The 20,015-nt window shown below is 42.6% G+C and overlaps 1 protein-coding gene across 2 annotated transcripts; it reads left to right on the top strand.

Moving 5' to 3' along the window:
* The first annotated feature begins 1,022 nt into the window (after positions 1 to 1,022).
* Positions 1,023 to 17,141, top strand: EOGT (EGF domain specific O-linked N-acetylglucosamine transferase). Of its 2 annotated transcripts, XM_027700644.1 has the most exons (17): positions 1,023 to 1,136; positions 1,710 to 1,756; positions 2,611 to 2,835; positions 3,197 to 3,297; positions 3,858 to 3,966; positions 4,058 to 4,152; positions 5,235 to 5,339; positions 6,473 to 6,579; positions 7,880 to 7,983; positions 10,527 to 10,619; positions 11,336 to 11,407; positions 11,916 to 12,002; positions 13,105 to 13,173; positions 14,215 to 14,276; positions 15,338 to 15,457; positions 16,395 to 16,497; positions 16,877 to 17,141. In XM_027700644.1, the coding sequence occupies exons 3-17, from the start codon at positions 2,626 to 2,628 to the stop codon at positions 17,021 to 17,023; spliced, it is 1,584 nt and encodes a 527-aa protein (XP_027556445.1). In that variant the 5' UTR covers positions 1,023 to 1,136; positions 1,710 to 1,756; positions 2,611 to 2,625; the 3' UTR covers positions 17,024 to 17,141. The 2 variants fall into 2 exon arrangements, with proteins under 2 accessions (XP_027556445.1, XP_027556444.1); XM_027700643.1 differs by lacking the exons at positions 1,023 to 1,136; positions 1,710 to 1,756 and adding an exon at positions 2,469 to 2,510.
* Positions 17,142 to 20,015: the final 2,874 nt, after the last annotated feature.

The raw sequence follows: 20,015 nt of genomic DNA, 5'->3' as shown, positions 1-20,015 counted from the left end.
CGCTGGTGTGAAACGAAAATACCGCTCCAGTCAAGAGATACCAGATCTAGCTGGAATACAGCATTACAGATGCCAGTTCAAGTCTTGTGGTGCTGCGGGTATTCAGGTAGAAGAGGGTGGTTTATTTATAAACGCACTGCAGTGATGGGATTATGGATAATGTGAAATTCAGACTAAATTCCTTTATTCAGGTAAGCCGTGTCAGCCCATCTGCCGGCGCCCTCTGTCCCGTGTTCTCCCGCAGGTTTCCTGTGGCAGGCTGGGCGTTTGTTCCTCATTCCCCACCTGCGAACGAGGGGAGAAGAGCTCTGTGCTGGCGTGGAGGCTTCAAAGCCCTTGAGTGTTGTCGCCTGTACCCCCTCCGGCGCTCGGCGCTGCAGGAATTGGGTCAAACCGAAGGAGATTGCGGGTTCCCAATCCCGGCTGGAGCGCTGTCATGTGCCTGCCCCGCATCCCAGCGGGGGCAGGGCGTTCATCCACCTCCGTCCTTGGAGCGGGGCATGGTCTGAGCGCGGCGGTGCCGCCGGGCCGGCCCCGTTCGCGGGGCTCGGGGGGAGCCCCTGGAACAATGGGGTGCCGGGAAGCTCCGCTTCCTGCCGAGCGGCGGCAGGAAAAGGCCCTTTTCCTCCGCATCCTGCCATCGCCGCTCCCGGGGCGGCAGCGCTTGATTTCCGGCAGCAGAAGGAAGACGCGCCGCTGATCCCCCGCTGATCCCCCGCGGGCAGGTGCCCCCCGCCCCGGACCCACCTGAGCGCCGCCGGAGCCCGACCCGCGCCCCCCGCCCGCTTCCCGGGAGCCGCGCCGGGCTCCTCCTTCGCTCCCTCCTTCCCTCCCTCCTTCCCCGGCTCCCGCCGCCCCCGGGCGGGGCGGTCCCGGCGGCCGCAGCGCTCCGGCCGCGGCTGTTCCCGGGGCGGGGGCGGCGGTGCCGCCCGGCCCTCCCTCCTTCCCCTCCCTCCTTCCCCTCCCTCACACCCGCGGGGAGCGCAGTCCTCGCACACGGGCGCTTCCCCCGCGGGGCCGGGCCGGGCCGGGCGCTCCCCCCCCGGACATGAGGATTGAGGCCATCGGCGAGCGCGTACCGGGAGGAGCGGCCGGTCCCATGGGCCGCGGGGCTGCCCGGGGCCGGCGGGGCTGAGGTGCGGTGATGGGATGGGATGTGCGGTGACACGCGGTGCGGTGATGGGATGGGATGTGCGATGATGGGATGGGATGTGCGGTGACACGCGGTGCGCTGGGTGGGACGGGACGGGGCGGAGGTACCGCTCGGGGCTCGCTGTGGGCGCGGCACCGGGTCCAGCAGGGGCATGACCAGCGTGGGTCAGACCCGGGTCCAGCCGGGCCGGAGGCTGGGTCCAGTTCTAGGTCCAGTTCTGGGTCCATCACGGCACCAGCACGGCCCGGCACTGGGTGCTGGGCGCCTTCCCGAAGTGACGGACCCTCAGCCGGCACCCAGGGGCCACCCAGTCCTGGGGACACCGCAGGGTACTAATGGGTTTGAGCTGTGATGGGCACGGTGTGATCCTCCCAGACCCCCCTCCCTTTCCCAAGGGAAGTGCTTTCTTGCAGCCACCCGACGGGTCAGCAGCGTTCCCGGGCTGTGGAAGGCTGCTCTCGTTGCTGGGAATGTGTCTCGAGAAGCAGGACAGTGTCCCAAGGAAAACTCCTTTTACAGGACATACCTAACTCTACTTTTCCTCCTCCTGCATTAGGTTTCTGCACTTGGGAAATCTGAAACGGTTCTCCTCAAACCAAACAGGTAAAACTACTTGCATTGTAGGAATTTTGCTAAAGGCTTCGGTTGAAAGCAAGCATGCAAATTTTAGCAAATTATAATGCCAAAAAAGGTGGGGTTTAGATACAGGCCATGCATTTTTTACCCCAGGAAGTTTAATGGTTCAGAGCAGGGGTGTTTGATGAGAAGGTTGTATTACTAGAAAGGTATGCAGTCAGCTTTAGAGTATACAGATATGTGTGGGCCTGCAGTTAAAGTATGTGTGTATAAATATATACTCTTTATATATACATAATTATATATATGACTTTTATATGTAAAGTACATAACTCAGCAGTCAGGTTTCTTTAACATGATGTTAAGCACTAAAACCAGGCATCCTGCAACAGACCTATCTGTGACCATTTATTTGTGACTGTGTAGTTTGCCTTCAGCTAATGATTAGTTCAAAGTGGAGAAAATATTTTTATACTTATTTTAAAACTAAAAATCCTTCTTTTCTCACCCTTCCCCCCAGTAGTTCTACATTTTTCTCCCTTCTGACTGGGTATTACATGCTCTATACTTAGTTTCCACGCTGAACTCTCAGGATCCCTTGGGAATTAGCTAAAGTAAACACACCCCTTTTAGCTTGACTGGGAGTTGGTAGTGCGTAATAACCCTCGATGACTAATGATTCAGAGATAATCCTGAGGTTGTACAGTCTGGTCTCTCAGTGAAAGTTTGCTCTTCACAGGAAAAAGAAACCACTCCAGAAATGCAAGTACAAATTCTTGGAGTATGTGACTTTGACTGAATTTTGTCTTGTGTGCTTGAAATGCTGCAGATAAGTTAAACGTTTGGGGTTTTTTTGTCTTTTTGTTTTTTAATAAATACAGAACTCACAGGTTGCCATGTTTATGTTGCTTGTGTTTGCACTGCTACTGCAAGAAATTCTGGCTAATTCCCAAGCTGAAAATCTTACTGAATTCACAAACATTCCGGAGGAGCCATTGTATGACTACAAAGCCATCAACTTGCCAGATGAGCATATTCCATACTTTCTGCACAATAACCAGCATGTTGCTGACATCTGTAAGCAGGATGCTCTCTGCCCATATAAAGTAAGTTTACTTTTTTTTGTTTGTTTGTTTAAGTGTTATATTGAGGTGGTTTGTTCTTGGAGTCATAGCAGTTAAAGATGGTGATTAATTGGTCTCCTTGCCAATTAGTCAGGAAAAGGGTTTGGCCTAGAACAGACACATTATAGACAAGAATAAAGTTGCTGTGGATGTGTGTCCTCTTTGGAGCCTCTGTTGTGGATGAAGAATCTGGGTGTTCTTTCTGAAATTGTTTGAAAACAAACCAGACCAAAAGCCTTTAATGCAAGATTTATGAGCAAGGGGTTGTTTAAAATCTAACAACTAACTTAAGTCATTTCCTATTTTGCTGTTGCAAAACCAATTCAGTTATTCTTTGTTACAGAAACACTTGAAGAAACTAAAATCCTGCTGGGGTTATGAGAAATCTTGCAGATCAGATAACAGGTTCAGTTACCCAGTATGTGATTATGTTGAAACTGGATGGTAAGTTTAATTTTAAAAATATACTGTCCATTATGGTAAAAAAAGAGTGTAGTGCTCACTTTGATATTAGCTGTGAAGTCAATGTTGTTGTGATATTTAGAATTTAAAGGATGATTCTTTGTAGACACTTGTGTGTATGTATAATGTGTGTATTTATACATAACGTGCCTTTCAACATGATTTAAAAAATTTAACTTTTTAATGAAGAAAATACTGTTGGAAATGCTTCCTGCCAGAATGTTTTTCGTTATTCTGATTTAGCCTTGATTTCAGATTCCTAAAATAACTGTGTATTTCCTTTCTTGGCTTTAAAAACAGAGGGGGAAAAATGTTAAAAAAAATTTTATACCCTTTTACGGGAGAATAGCTTTAAATTGTCATTGATGTTTTCATTTACATGGAGCTGATAAGTGCTTCCTGTTTTGCATCTTAAATGCCAATAAAGTAACTGGCTGGTTCTTCTCTTCCACTTTCAGTGAAAAAAAATGTTATCTGTTAAAAGTTATTACTAGAAATAAGCCATAGACCTTGATTTTTTTCCTCTGTCCTTCACACATCAGGGCAAGTGACACTGAGACAGCCCAGCAGATATTCTGGAAACAAGCTGATTTTGGTTATGTTCGAGAGAGGCTCAATGAAATGAAGACCTACTGTAAGCCTGCAGCAACAGTAGGTGTTTCTGGTACATGTGATACTTTGCACTTGCTTTTAGACATAATTTTTGTTATTGACAGAATTCTGCTTGTTCTTTTCTTAACAGGGGGATTCATCTCTGACCTGTTCCCAGTACCTTCAGCACTGCAGAGCAACAAACTTGTACATTGATTTAAGGACTGTGAAGAGAAACCACGACAGGTGTCTGGTTTGCTTGTGTTATAGTGAGAACAGGGTGGCAGGGAAAAGGATTTGAGGATTTGCTTAACAAAGCTGGTTTGCTTGTTGCCATGGGCTTTTCTGCTGGTCAGAGATGTGTTGATGAAGTCTTGTTGAGGGTAAAACCTCTTCACTGCTGTCTTCTGCTGCTGTGAGCAGTACAGGTTGTTTAAAAACCTAAGTGGTCAGTTTTATGGAATAATGATGATTGAAATACTCCCTTATGATAGAAGAGAGGAAGACTTTTCTGTGTCTTCGGTCATGTCCTTTCTTGATCAGATGATATGCAAAACAGAAAGTTTCTGTCTGAGCCACCAAGGCCTTTCCTGTGCTGGGTACCTTTATACCAGATCCAGGAACTGCATTTTTAGATACAGTGTGACTGAAGAGAGATCTGAGCCTGGATCTTCCATATCCCAGTTTAAAATGGTACTTGTTGGAAAACTGGGTAAAAATCATACTGCTGATGCTGGCATCACCTCCTGTCTTATTTCTGAAGTCAGTGTCTTGGGGCACAGGACTGCAAAGGAGATGTTTCATGACTGACAATACCCCTCAGAATGGGTTTTGTCTCTTCTCAGCCTGTCCTGAAAGCTACTTTAGACAGTGCTTTTAGTTGGCAATTTGTTTTCATGAAATTTGTTCTTGCACTTTACTCTTCATATGTTGTATAAAATCCTTGCATAGCGAACTGGGTTGTGAAATCTGAGGTGAATTTTAGCGAGAAGTTGTTAAAAACAAACAAAAACTCCAACTAACGATGCTCCTGTGAGTAATCATGTAGCAAAATCTAATTAAGTTACTCATTCAGGTATGTGAAAATGATTCCTAATAACAGTCTGGGTGGATTGGTGCTGTTTTCTTTGTTTTCTAGAACTTCAAGGACACCACTGTCTTTATTTGGGAATTGTGGGAAATCCTTTATTTAAGAAAACACTCAGGTTTTAGATATGTGTGAAGTGCCTGAGACTAACTAGCACTGCCTTGAGTATGTAATTGAGATTGCAGGGCACTGGTTAGCCCTGTTGCACCAAAGCTGATCGACTTTTCCTAATTTACATTAGATTCAAAGAAGACTTTTTCCAGAAGGGAGAGATTGGAGGTCATTGCACCCTCGACGTTAAAGCATTTTTGGCTGAAGGTCAGCGCAAGAGCCCTCTGCAGTCCTGGTAAGAATCTCTTGTCAGGGATTATGCTTCCAAGTTCACTCACTAATTATTTTTGATTTTTGGCATTGGCATTAGCAGCTGTGTGTAGGGGATTTCATACTGAGGAAAGAGTTGCTCCTTTTAGGGTCAGTTTGAGAGTTTGTATTAGATACCTCTGGTAATTGCATCCGTGCAGAACGTCTGAACTATGCTGTGGGTTATGGTGTCCTGCCTAATTTACAGCAGCAAAAGATCTGAAAATGTCTTGTAATTGGAAGTTCTAACTTTCAAGTATTTTCTGGGCAAGATGCTGGCTCTAAGCCCAACCTGCCCGTAGGAGGAGATAATTGTTTTGTTGTGAAATGCCTTGAAATTGGCACCTGTGTGTTAGTTCACACAGTCCGTGGTGGCGATGGGGCCAATGCAATGCCTGATCTGGATGTGTTCACACAGTGTTCCCAGGGAGCCTGTGCTTGGAATGTGAGATGGGCAACACACTGAGGCTGAGTAGGAAGTGCAGAGTATCACAGTTTGCACGTTAGCACTTCAAAGCTGCATTGCCAGTTAATTGACGAGAGATGAAGGAATTGGAACCATTAAGGTCCATATTATAATTCATTTTGTGCTTTTCACATGTTTGGATTTTTTTTCCCCCCTCATTTTGCATTGATGGCTAATTTCAGTCAAGAACAGCTGCAGAGGAGGAAAGGACTTTTCTTCCCTACCTGCTATTGTCATTGCAACTGCTCATCCTTGTTTAGATCCAGGAATAATAAATGCTACATCTACATTCATTATTCTGACCAAAGCATGGAGATTTTGCTTGAGTGTCTTTGTCAATGCAGATCAAGTTGGATGGACCCACAGACCCAGGTTCTAAGGCTCTTTGTTACATCTCTGCTGCCTTGATTTGTAGATCAAAGGTGCTGTTCACTCTTGAGATCAAAGGCAGTGTTTAACCTCCAGAAGCTCATAAACTGAGGAACCCTCCATTTTAATTTCAAATCATTTTAATTGTCAGACTCTATCAGTTTTCAGCAGTCCTGTTAAATCAAATGGACTGGATGGACAGTTACTAAACCTTAGGCATATGAACTACATTTGTATAAATGTGTTAATGTCAAAGCATGTTCTGTGTGATTGAATCTTTCTAGGTTTGCAGAACTCCAGACATTTACTGCATTAGACTTCAGGCCTCTAGAAGATGAAAAGTGTGACATTGTGATTGAAAAGCCAACGTACTTCATGAAATTAGATGCAGGTAATCGGTATCTTTATTTTTTTTATCTTGCAGTATAAAAAGCCCATAATCAACTTGCCCATCTACATTATGCCTTTGTGATTGTTAAGTTCACTTGTAATATATTTTTATTTTTTCAAAAATGATGTGATTTTTCCTTCCTTTTTTTTCCCTTCTAGTTCCAGTGATGAACTCGGAAACTTAAACTTGAAAATCTTATTTTTCCCCCCAGATGATTTTTAAAAAATCAGAATAATTTCCTGCTGCCTTGCACAGTGGTTCTCTTGACTGTGGTTTGAGAGTGTTTGTCTTTGTGCCAGAGTCTGTTCTCTACAGAGTCTTTGGCTGTGTTTCTTTATGACAGGTTTCATACTGTGAAATACAACCTGTGGGTGTCTGTGTCTTGTAGTATGTGCTCGGTAACAGGATTCTGAGTGTATTGGATGATATGGAAGAGAAATGGTATTTCAGCAGGGGCAGCACTCAGGCACCTCTGGGAATCAGCCAGTGGTATCTGACATTTTTTGAGCTTCACCAGCCCTTTTGTTGGTACAGCACAGTTTGCAGACAACTGTTAATGGCAGAGGGTGCTCAGGATGTGTTCAGACAAAGCAGCTGCAGTGGGGTGAGCTGTGGTTTGAACAGGATGGTTGTGTGCTGTGATCTGTCCCTGTGACACCTGGCAACTGTAACCTGAATTCATCCTCCTCCCGTGCCAGTGTCTGCCCTTTTAAGCAAATCTGTTCTAAGGAACTGGACTGCATTACCTCCTTTGTTTTCGTAGTTTTTTATGCACCAGGTTATTAAGCTTAAGAAACCAAGAATGAACAAGAATTGCTCTGAGAGAGAACCTGAGGAATTACTTGGGCTTTGGCTTGTGTGCAAGTACAAGTTCTGTCTTGCAGCTCTGCAGACAGAGCTTCCTTAGCCCCACTAAAGCAGAACCAAGATCAGTGCCCAGGGCCAGCTTTCATGTTTCCTGTGTGTCAAACTGGCTTGTGTTAAAGCAGGAGTTCCTTTCATATCCTGCAGAAAGCAGCTGCAGACTGTAATGAGAAATAGCACATGAAACTTATCTGTTTCTTATGCTTCCTTTTGGCCACTGTACTAACTTCTTTACTTTGTAAAAACATGTTTTACTTCAGATTTTTTACCCTGATTCCTTCCCTTTAAAAGTTTGCTTTTTTTAGGTTATATTAGAAGCTTTCAGTCAGAAGTAGGGGAAAACTAACATAAAATACAGGATACTGCTAAGGAAAAATGCATGAACCAATAAAGGTGGAACAGTGCCATGCTTTGCTAACAATTCTGTCTTTCTCAGGTGTCAATATGTACCATCACTTCTGTGATTTCGTCAATCTTTACATTACCCAGCATATCAATAATTCCTTCAGTACTGATGTCAACATAGTCATGTGGGACACTGTAAGTCTGCTGTGCTTTTGACATATTTGTAATGAGTTGTATTTCTGCTTTGTAGAGACTCTGAAGGCTTTAGTAGCCAATCCCTGGCTTTCCTGTGGGCTTAACCATGTGGAACTGATAAATTTTTGGACCCTTTTAATACAGGTGCATGAACAAGAGCTGGGGAACAGATTTTCCCTGATAAACCATGTGCTGTTGGAACACTACTCTGTAGCTCAGCTTTTGCTAGTGTGTAGTTATGACTCTTTTTGATGTGACCTCAAAAATAATATGATCACTTTTTCTAATTTGTAGCATTTGAACATTTCATGCTGTTTTCTGTAGGCTTTTTTTTTCTCTCAGAATATTGAAGTAGATTTACTCAACTGTTTCTTTTATATTTAAAAAGAGTACAGTCTTGCATTTCTCTAAATCAGTAATGTGCAGCCTGTAATAAAGAAAACAACTAGAGTAAATCCTTGTATATGTATCAAAGCAGGGTCTAATATTTAATTTCTTTAAGTAGCCTTCTTGCAGTTACTTCTCTCCATCACCTCTCAGAATACCTTGATGACATATAAAACAAGTTTTTAAGTGGGGCTGTTTCTGTTGTACTGCTGAGTTGAAACCATGACTGTATTTAAGAGTAATATTAGTTTTACTGCCCAGTATTTAGGTGGTGTAGGAGAGTGTTAAACTAAATAATGAACAACTGAGGAATTTGTAATATGCCAGATAATGTGTATAATCAGGTGCAGAAATAACACAGTTCTTCAGTATGGTATTGTCACATGTCTGTTTTGTGCTCGTGAAGTGCTGTGTTTTCTTTCTGAGTATTTACTGCTAGGACAACTAACATTCAGTAGAGAACTGCTTGCTATTTAATTGGAAACCTTTTTGACTAGAAGAGACCCTTTTTTTTTGTTCTATTACATTTTTAAAGATAAAATGCCATCTGCTAGATAAGTGAGCTCTCTAGATGTTATACAGGGACCTGTTAATCCAGATTTTATGGTTTTTCGAAAAGATCAGATGTCAGACAGCATTGTAAATTACTTTGAAAAGCAACTCTTTTTCTCACATCTCACTGTTGAATCAAATAACTCTTTCAAATGTCCCATTCAAAGTACTGTCACAGTACTATCATTTTAAATGAGCTTTACCTGCTCAGGCTGCTCGGGTTCATTGCTGTGTACAGCCAGGTGATGGCACCAGTCAGCTGTCTGTGCTGATCAAAAGGTGGACTTGAGCTTATTATTCATTCTCTTTTTTTTTCTTTTTTTTAGCTTGATGCAATTAAATTTGGCCATACTTCCTAGCTACTGTTCTTATTAAACAGTAATGCCCTTAGATGTAGGTTAAACAAAGCAGAAAATGAGGGGGGATTGCACTGGGTGTTGGTTTGGAGACCATCTCTGCAAATGCAGGGAAGAAATGTTTGTGAAGCACTTTTAAGGAGAGCAGGGAGGGTTAGAAAGTGGTACTTTCATCAGTTCTCTACTTTTAACCCGGAAGAGCAGTTCTTGTGATACAGATGGCCAGAAAGTAGTTTGGATTGTAAGATCCATTAAAACCTAATGGCAGAGGAAGGGGAAGGAAAGCGCCTTGTCAGCTGAAGGAAATCTGGTGCCCTTTAGATTTTTACATCTCAGTAGATATCTACTCTTTTCTGTGATCATTTGTAGTCTTATTTTCAAATTTCTCGTCGAGAATATTCCCACATAACTTTCCCAGCAGCCTGAACCAGCCCCGGAGTTGAAAGGAAGCTTCAAGTGAGGAATCTGCACCAGGGCTACTGAGGGCACGTTTAATTGCCTTCAAAGAGCAAGAGGTGGTGACTCAGCCCTGGGATGTGCAGGAAATGTGACAGATTGGAAGGCAGGAGCCCCTGGGGACAGGCTGATGTTGTAGGGAGTAGATGGCTCTTTAAAGGTTCCACAGAGTGTTGCTGCAAAGGGAAAAGTTTTTTACCACCCTGTACAGAAACTTCTGAGCTGTTTCTGCCATCAAATCACATCGTTGCCTTCGGTTTGTGATACATGTGCAATATGCAAGTGACAATTCCAAAAGAGAGGCAAATGCAAAAACAAGCTTGTTGTGACTTTTTACCTCAAACCTTACTGCTGCACTTGAATTCCCAGGTGGTTTTTAGTTTCAGGACTAGTCTCAGGAATTGGGGTTTGCACCCTCTACCACCCCTATGTTTCTTTTACTTCAAATTTAACTTGTCTTCTGTTGTCTCTGGGAAAAGTAGTTAGTACTTCTCTCTCCTGACTCAGAAATTTTAACCTGCTACTGACGTACTCATCTAGATTGCTAATTTATAGAAGTTTTTATTAAAAATTAACTACCTGACAGGTAATTTGAGTTACCTGTCACTGTAAACAGAGAGTTTGGTGTTGTGTAATGTCTGTGTTCTCTGCTAGGCTGTTTTGGGTACCGTGATGGTGTTGCACATATTAATTGTGTATTAAAACTTGTATACAGAGCTTGAATCATGAAGAGAGGTTCTACTATGCATTTATGTAATCATTATGCCCTTGTGTTTTTTGCTTTCCTCCCAGAGCTCGTATGGCTACGGTGACCTGTTCAGTGAGACATGGAAGGCATTTACTGACCACGAAATAATACACTTGAAAACCTTTGACTCTAAAAGGGTATGGAATTTTATATTTTGTTTGAATACATAGTCACTAGGGAGCAAATATGACAACTTCTCAAGCTGCTTGTGGTTATGGGTGTTTCAGATGAAAACATTAATACCTCCCATGCATGTTTAATTTGTGTAATATGAGTATTCTGCCTTAGAAATGAGAGTCAGAGCTGTAACCTAATTCTGTGGTGTGTCTATCCTTTATGTGGAGATGGACCTTAGTTTTGTGTCCTGAGAGGTGGTATTTACATATGGGGTTTCCTTCCATTACTGAAGGGATCCATTACTGAAGTTAAGGGTTCTGTCTTTCTAAGTCTTCTGATTCCTCCCGAGGTGTTTCTTTTCCCCTGTAACTTCTGGCATACCTACTGCTTATCATTAAAAAAATTTTACACCACAAAATGTAACCATTCATTCACAGCTCATTTCAGTCTCTTAAATCCAGTCTTAAACTCATTAACTGGCTTACTTCTATTTAGTTCATGTTTGTTCTGTTTCAGGGTGTTTTTTTCACCTCTCCCCACTCTTGCATCCGTAGAGTCCCAAGTGAGAGCTCTTTTGGGGTCAGGATTGTCTTTGTTCTGTTCATTTGCACAGTCAGGGAAGTGGGGTTGCTCTTGATGGGAGCAGTAATTGCTGGCTCATTAGAAGCAGGGATCCCAGTGAAGGAGGCAGTGGAAGGTGGCAGTGGGGTGTGACTCCCTGTGATCTCCTTTGCAGGTGTGCTTTAAAGAAGCAGTGTTCTCCTTGCTGCCTCGGATGCGATACGGCCTGTTCTACAACACTCCACTGGTGAGTCCCATTTAGCCATCCACTGTTAACTGGGTGTGTGTGTGACAGTGTGAAATCTGAGCTGATGAATCCCTCCAATATCCAGCTGAGTTATCATGGAATGTACCGCAGGGAAGGTCCAACTCCAAATGGAATAATCTCCCCTGAAGATTAGGATTTTGAAGCTGGTTGTGTGCAGTCCCCTCTGTCACAGCTCAGGAGATGCATATTGTTCTTCTTTAATGGGTGGGCACTGTGAACTTACTGGTGTTTTTGCAGAGCACAAGACCTTGAACACAGTCAGACTTTCCCAGTGGTATTAGCTCATGCATTCAGGCTCTAACACTAGAGAGAGTAATACTTCTTTCTAAATGAAAGTGCCACTTGTGTTGCAGTGAATAGTGACATGTTTAGTGCAGTGCATGATACTGGGCTTTTGTTCCACAAGAATGGCAAAAAAACTGATCACAAAGCGCAGTTTTCTGAGCAAAATAACTTTGTATATTAACAATTGCTTTTTTAATTTCAGATCTCTGGCTGTCACGGTACAGGGCTGTTCAGAGCGTTTTCTCAGCATGTGTTACACAGGTTAAACATTACACAAGAAGGACCCAAGGTATGATAACTGAATAATGGCAACTGTAATATGGAACTGGTGGCTCTTAGCAGAGAAACAGCATTAGGAAATAGGAGCCAGTGGGGAATGAGGGTGTATTGTGCACTTTTTGTCTTTTCCTTTGATGCCTGGGATTTTTTTGCCCAGTAAGTCAACCTGTTCTGCAAAGACCTTCAGCAAACATTTGTGTATATTTGTGAAAGTTGCCCTTTTGTCTTTTTTTCCATAGGACAGACTTTAGAACATTCTAAGGGTCTCATCCCTGTATCCATTCTCTCTGCCAAAGGCCTTGGTGTCCTTCCTGGTTAAGTAATACGTGTTACATGTTCTGAGAAATGCTGCCCTTGGGTCCAGCAGAAGGGATCCCTTGGAGCAGTGCCCTTTATTGATCCTCATAGGTACTGCTGAGCTCGGATCAGAGGAGGAAACGATGGAATCTGGTCCTTCCATCCTTGCCCGGCACCATCTGTGTGGCCCTGGGCAGGGAACTTTTGTACCCACCAGTGGTTTTTGCACGTGGCATTGATGGGCACAGCAGTTCAGGGCTGGCTGAAGGATTTTCCAGAGGGTAGCCTGTGTATTGTGGCTGAGGGGCACCATTCAGAGCTCTGCACAGGCATTTAGTTATGCTTCTCCTGCTGACACTAATGGGAGTCATGCAGTTAAATCTCTTTATTTCACTTGGAACGCTTACCCCTGTGAGTCCAATTAATTAAAAGAGGCAAAAGGAGGAACTGTTAGAGAAGTAAAATATTTTTTTCCCAAGGATCTTGTGCACAAGCCATCCTGAAAGCTGCTTTCCTGCTTTCAAAAACTGCCATATATTGGGTAATACAAAGGCTCTTTTGTACTGAATAAAATAAACCTTTCAGAAAATATTTCATTCTTGGTTAATAATCAGACTTTCACAAAGTTTTTGACACTTTGAATCTGTTGGGAAATGGGATGTGAATTTTAAGATGGTTACATCATCTATTTATTACATGTGGAAGGAACATATTTAGTTGCTCAAATATTTGCCAAAAGTAAATATGGCAGTGTCTGGGATTGTTTTTGTGAGGTCTGCCTCTCAGCTAACACACTGCTCCTTCTTTCTTCTCAGGATGGGAAAATTCGAGTCACGATACTTGCACGCAGTACAGATTACAGGAAAATATTAAACCAGAATGAGGTGTGGTCCTTTTTATTTTTATTTTTAAAAACAGATTTATTAGAAGTTAAGTTTTGCTCGTTGGATTGATTTTTTTTTTTCAGGTAGAGCCAAGACATCTATTTGCTGACAAATCTTGGACAAATATGTCCAATGCTTATATTAATTTCTTTTAATATGTCTTGTAGCCAGTCTCCATTTCTGTACACCAGACACTGGACCTTGCTGCCCTTTCTAAATATTGAATGGGAAACTACAAATGTAATAGTAAAAGTATTTCCTCTCAGCAAACAGACACTGCAGAGCTTCTAATAAAATTAAATTACTTCGCTTTCAGATTATTTCTTTTATTTGCAGCATCCCCAGTGCTGAAGTCTAACAAAACCCTTTGTAATGTCTGCAGATTGAAATGCATAAGCCATTGTACCTGAGTATGTGCAATCAAAACTTAATGAATTCTCATATTGATTCATGTTTTCGAATCATGCAACTTTGTGGACTTACAGTGTAGCTTCTTTAGTGGTCAGATGGTCATATTTAATGTTTTCATACCTGTTTTCATTCCTGCTGGTTAGTGCCTGACAAAAATGAATTGGGATTATTATCCCCACCTTATTTAGGGGGAAAATGAGGTTTGTGTGATGCAGTAGCTCAGTGACAGACCAGACAGAGCAAAGGATTTGTGCTTTATCTGCTGGGCTGTCCTGAGTTCGTGACTCACTGCTGCATGTAGTGTGTGTTCTGCTCAAGTGCACATGACAAAGGGAGAAGTTAGTTTTATTTTTCCCATACTTCTGTAAAAGAAAATGCCTGTCTCTCTCTCCCTCTACTGCTGGCTATGGATTGGAGACTCTCCAAAAGCCCTTTAGTTCTGAAGCCCAGGTCTAACCTGTTTTCACTTCTCATGTCAGCAAGAGTCTGACCTAGTAATGGATTTTTGAAAATCCTTCTAGTTACCAATTCCCTGGTGGGGAGGACAAGTGTGTGAAGTGGTCAGGAGTGCAAGGGAGCAATTAATTGAAGGAGAACACCAAATCATTGTCTTTTTATTCTCCTCCTCAGCTCGTGAATGCTTTGAAAACAGTATCAACGTTGGAGGTCAAAGTGGTGGACTACAAATACAAGTACGTAAGTTGGTGGGAGAATCTGGTGTGTGCTGCCTGTGGCTGGGGAAGCTGTTTGCAGGCAGGGCTGTGTCTGTCCCCCTGTCCAACCTGTGCAAAATCCAAGGACTGGGAAGGAAGAGTGTTACTGAGGGAGTGGTGGGTGAGCTAGTCAAGCCCTCCCATCCTATGATGCTCTGCTTAGGATTGAATTTCTGGAGTAGTAGGTTCCGATTAAAGCTATTACACGATGAACAAGTTTTGAAATCACTTTTCTTTCTGTTTCGTCCCTTCTCTCCAAACCAGCTGTGTTCCCATCACACTTTTACATTTGCTAATGCTCTGCAGAAACTGTAGGTCAACGGGGATTTCTCTTGTATGATGCCAGTGTCTTATTTTATGTGACCCTTAGCTTAGTAAGGAATAATAACTCTCCTTATTTAACGCTCTGGTGGCCCCTGAAGACATCACTTGAGGTCAGTTTGGAGCAGGCACTGTGCCAGTAAGAAATGGATTGAAGGAAGAGTTCCCAAATAGTGCATGTCTGTGCCAAATGGCAGCAGCTCCATCTACTCACTGATGCTTCCATGGATCATGCAGGAAGAGTGGGAAACTGAAACAATAGTGAGAGATCAGTGTTCTGACCAAAACAGAGACAATGTGAGGAAGTTTATTTGTGTACTTCAACATCACATTGAATACAGTTCAGAAACAGTTTTAAGTCTTTTATGTTGGATTTTCAGGTGTGGTTTTTTTGGTTTGGTTTTCTTTTTTTAAGGAAGTGATGCAATTTGTTTTAAAGGTAAGTAAAAAGAAAACCCCAACCTTACAAAAACTTTAACTTGAAAGAAAATATTTTTGAAAGAGATCCTTGTGAAGTTTTGAAACCTGCCTGCATTTCTTTGAGTTCCATGCTGAGTTATCGCTGGCTGCAGCATTTGTGATTCTTAGTATTCTTCCTTGAAAAATCAGTTCTCTCTTTCAGTATCCCCTTGAGCTAATTTTGTGCTTTCTCCATGTATGGGATCCTTACTGCTGTGGATAGACCTGCCACATGACCAGTTGTGTTGTGTTGTCTGCAGGGAACTTGAATTTTCGGAGCAATTGAGAATTACCCACAACTCTGATATATTCATTGGGATGCACGGAGCTGGACTGACCCATTTGCTCTTTCTGCCAGACTGGGCTGTTGTTTTTGAGCTGTAAGTCTGTCTGTCTTTCCCCTCCATTGTACACAAGTGCTCATGTCTGTTCCTATGTGTTAATGAAACCTCTCCCTTACTAGTATTTGACCATGAATGTTTGTCTTGCATCCTTGTTCAGACTTCATATTTGGCAGCCTCTTCTGGGGATCGAGAGAGGAAGCCTTCATTATAAAATATAGTGTAATTATATCATACAGGTTTAGTCTGTGATTTCCTAGTATACCATGGTAGAAATAAAATGCAGAAGTTTCTTGGGGGAAATGGCAAACAATGGGAAAGCCTCACTGCTCAGATCCTGCAGATGTGCCTGAGGTCTAAGTGTGTTTTGGTGACTCAGGTGAATTGATTACATCAGGTGCACGTCCAAGGGTGTTGAGATCCCCTGAAGGTTTTTTTATCCTTTTTGTGCTCAGGACATGAGCCACCAGCGTGCTGGCCAGGGTCAGCCCTGTGTCATTCTGTTTTGCTGAGATTTCTCTTGTAGCTTCCTTTTAAATGTATTTTGTCACAAACTATGGGTTTTAACAGACACTCCAGTTCTACAGAACTGAACAAAAATGCAGAATGCTTGTCAGAAGACCACTGAATTCTCCGTCCTGGGAAATTTTGTGTGGGAAGGCTGCAGAGCTGGTGTTTGGCAGCCTAGTCTTGGCTTGAGAGTATTTTGTCCAGTCTCCAGGTAAAGTTCAGAAACTCAGAGGTTTTTTTCACATGTCCAAGAGCCGCTGCAGCTGGACAGGGAAATGTCTGACATGCAGGTGTTCCTCAAACTGCCTCCTAGGCCAGTTGTTGTTTTCAGTTGAGCAGAATTTGTCCACGGTTTTGGTGCCTTAGAACTGAACAACAGACATTGCAACTTGCAGAGTTTTTCCTGTTTCATCCTTCAGCACAGTCTGTGTAGGTAAAATCCGTTTTTTTTTATGCCTGTCCTTAGATACAATTGCGAAGATGAACATTGTTACCTGGATTTGGCAAGGCTGAGAGGGATTCATTACATCACTTGGAGGAAAAGGAATAAAGTTTTCCCTCAGGATCGGGTAATGATGGTCACTGCTGGGAGGGTGAAGTGCTCTAACTGAAGCATTTTGGGGTTATCTTGCTTTACCTATCTGTGTTCTGGTATTTGAAATACGATTTTCATTCTTTAGACCAAATTAACTCCCCTGGTGTGATAACGAAATTATTTCATGTTAATGGCTGAGGGAAGAAGAGAAATTAAATTAATTTGCCATTAATCCAAGCCATCCATAGCATGGCTGTTCTGCAGTTACTTTGCTGATTCTTTTACCTCAGAGCAGATCAGTGGATCAGAAAGAATAAATTAAAATGGCATATTTTCAATATTTTTTTGCTATTTTGAATAAAGATGCATTTATTTTTTTTTTCTGTCTAAAATTCCTTATCTCGTTTTTCTAGGGACACCACCCAACCCTGGGAGAACATCCAAAATTTACAAACTACTCCTTTGATGTGGAAGAATTTATGTACTTGGTGCTTCTGGCTGCAAATCATGTTTCACAGCATTCCAAGTGGCCATTTAGGGTAAAACATGATGAATTCTAAATTAGATTTCTGACTGAAATACTGTTTTTAAATAATCACCGAATGGCCTAGGTTGGAAGGGACCTCAAAGATCATCCAGTTCCAACCCCCTGCCATGCATGGGCAGGGACACCTTCCACTAGACCAGGTTGCTCAGAGCCCCATCCAACCTGGCCTTGAACACTTCCAGGGATGGGGCAGCCACAGCTTCTCTGGGTAACCTGTGCCAGGGCCTCACCACCCTCACAGGGAAGAATTTTTTTCCTTGTATTTAATCTAAACCTGCTCTCTTTCAGTTCGAAGCCATTCCCCCTTGTCCTGTCACTCCATACCCTTGTTCAAAGTCCCTCTCCAGCTTTTTTGTAGCCCCTTTAGGCACTGGAAGGAGCTCTAAGGTCTCCCCAGAGCCTTTTCTTCTCCAGGCTGGATGCTCCCAGCTCTCCTAGTCTGTCTCCAGGGCAGAGGGGCTCCAGCCCTCACATCATCTGTTTGTCCCTCCTCTGGACTCACTCCAACAGCTCATTGATCTCCTTTTGGACATCAAGCCATTGACCACAACTCTGAGTGCAGCCACACAGCCAACTCCTTATCCATCCTCATAATGCTCCATAAAAATACTGTAACAGCAGGAAGCAAAGTGCTGTTGTGAAATGTGTAAACTTCTACAAGGGAAATAACCCATCTTTAATTTGTCAGACCACTCCTTAGCATCATACTGTTGCCTGCTCAGCTGGTGCTTAGAAAAAATCCAGGAGCCTGTTAATTAGGGTGAGATAAGGAAAGGGTTTAATTGTGCCAAGGCAATTGATGGTACACGACGTGTGCAGGCTGTGCCTGAGATGTTACAATATATAACAATATCTGGCCAATCCCAAGTGTGTCCTCCCCGTAACTTTTTGCTCTGGTCCACCCCCTGGCCCACCTCCCAGAACTGGGTCTGGGGTGCTTTTTGGGACCCTCTCTTCATCATCCTTCATCATCTTCGGGGTACAGAGAGCAGAGTCACCCAGTTCTTTGACTCTGTCCTGCGGTTTAGGCCAAGATACAAGCGTTCCCCAAACAGAACAGGGTTGCCTTGACTAAGAGACAAAACATCTTCTACTGGATACGGGGATAGGGCTGATATGGGGAGTATGGAATGTGTAAACTAAGGGGTGCTACGGGGAAGAGGGAGAAAGGGTTGTTTCTAAAATCTACTTCTATTACCTATAAAACTTATAAGGTAGAGAAATAAGAAAACCATTAGGGGCTTAAGGCATCAATACCTCTATTTTTCAGGACTCTTTTTGGTTTTTGCGCTGTATTTTTGCATTCCAAATTCTGAAATGCTCATCTTTATACAAAGATATGTCCATCCATTTCATGTAAGGTTTTCTGGGATAGATACAGTGTCAACAGACTCTGGCAACTCCCTATTTTAAGTTTAGAAACATTTTCACGTTAGAGAGCACAGTCTTTTGTTTTTACATTTAAATATAAGCTTTGATTCCTTTCACTTTAGTTTTAAGTGCTCAAATATAACGGGTCAGTAGGTTCAGTCAGACTTCTGTCCCAGAGCAGGGCAATATTTTCCTAAGTGAATACTTAAAGCTTCAGGTAAACTGGGTGTTTCCTACTTTTTCACATAAACCAGCATGTTGCATTGGAAAACTTGAGCAAATTGGAATAAAACTTGAGTCTTTTTGAGGATGATAAAGGGAATGGACTTCTATTTTTTTATGAGAAATGATAAGACGTGTACAGTGTCTTTCAGCTGCAGCTGAAAGGAAAGAAATTCATGAGGAACCTTGGAGTCATTAAAAGCCTAATTGTTAATATTCTTGTTTCCTCAAAATGTTGAAGAGTCAATCTAGAAAACTTTGTAAAACCTTCCCAAAGCCAGTAGCACAGTTCACTGTTTCCAGTGAAGGAAATACTAAGCCAAAGCCGAGTTCTTTATGAAATTGCCCCCCCCTTCTGACCAGGGCTGACATGTTTGTGCTGGTGGGGAAAAAAAAGGGAGTAGTCGTGTTTTCTTAAGTGGAGCCAGAAGGATGTGTGAAAGAATCAAGTCCAGTGAGATAAAAAACAGAGTTCTATGTTGAATTATAGATTTTTGGGGGGAATGTGTTCCTGTGCTAGCCTTGCAGTTCAGCCATGCAGTGCCAGTGGCACACATTTGTATGGAAAAGCAGGAGAGTTACAGTGAATGTAAACATTTCACTGCTCTAATTGTAGATGTTGTTGACTTCTCTTCTCCAGCAGTCGTAGGCAATTCCACAGAGTGTAGGTGCATTTACTGACCTGCCTGTACTGGGAGGGATGAGTTCCTGTAAGCACAATTTCCATATAGATCTCTCATGACCTTAAGCATTGCATAGGGAAAGCTGGATAGAGTTGAGACCTTTGTATATATTCTGCATCTGGTGCAATTCTTCCTGTAGTGTGTTGTTTTACTGAGGGAGAAAACTGTTTCACTTTAAAGAACCATAGAAGCAAAATTGCACTTTTTGACATAAGGCAAAAAAGAAAAAAGCCCTTGAGAAATACAATTTCCTGTATTTGTGTCTGTGTGGGTTTTTTTACCTTGTGGGATTTTTAAAGGAAAAAAATGCATGAAACTTAAGTCAGTAAAATGCTTGAGTTTGAATGAAACCAAGTCAAAATAAAGAAGACATTTAATTATGAAATGCACACGAGAGTTTTTTAATAAAAAGCTTTTTAATTAAAAAAAAATAATTTTGTCATAGTTTGCCAGGTTTTAGAGGCAAATGTTTTAAATATTATTAATTGCATGGAGTCACGTGTGTCTGCTTTCTCCTCCATGACAGCCTGATGTTCTGAGATCCAAAGTGATACTCGGATCTCTTCATCTGGGAATCATTTAGAGGTAATGCTGCCATCCTGCACTGATGGCTTTGGTGCCAGGCATTTGAAGATTGGTTTGTGAAAGTATTTGTATATGTTTAATGGTGCAGGTGATGCTGCTGAAGGCAGTGTGTGAGTGCAGGCATTTGCTTGAGCCTGTGCAGAA

Source organism: Neopelma chrysocephalum, unplaced genomic scaffold (assembly GCF_003984885.1).
Source record: "Neopelma chrysocephalum unplaced genomic scaffold, ASM398488v2 Primary Assembly neopelma1_147, whole genome shotgun sequence".
In the NCBI taxonomy this organism is placed as follows: Eukaryota; Metazoa; Chordata; class Aves; order Passeriformes; family Pipridae; genus Neopelma; species Neopelma chrysocephalum.
The sequence above is the reverse complement of the archived record's forward strand: the minus strand, read 5'-3'. Positions and strand labels throughout refer to the sequence as shown.

Excerpts from the sequence above, each read along its gene's own strand:
- EOGT (XM_027700643.1), top strand. The coding sequence starts at position 2,490 with ATGCAAGTACAAATTCTTGGA. Across the intron at positions 2,511-2,610 it reads TGCAAGTACAAATTCTTGGA|AACTCACAGGTTGCCATGTT; the intron begins GTATGTGACTTT and ends TAATAAATACAG. Across the intron at positions 13,174-14,214 it reads AAATATTAAACCAGAATGAG|CTCGTGAATGCTTTGAAAAC; the intron begins GTGTGGTCCTTT and ends TCTCCTCCTCAG.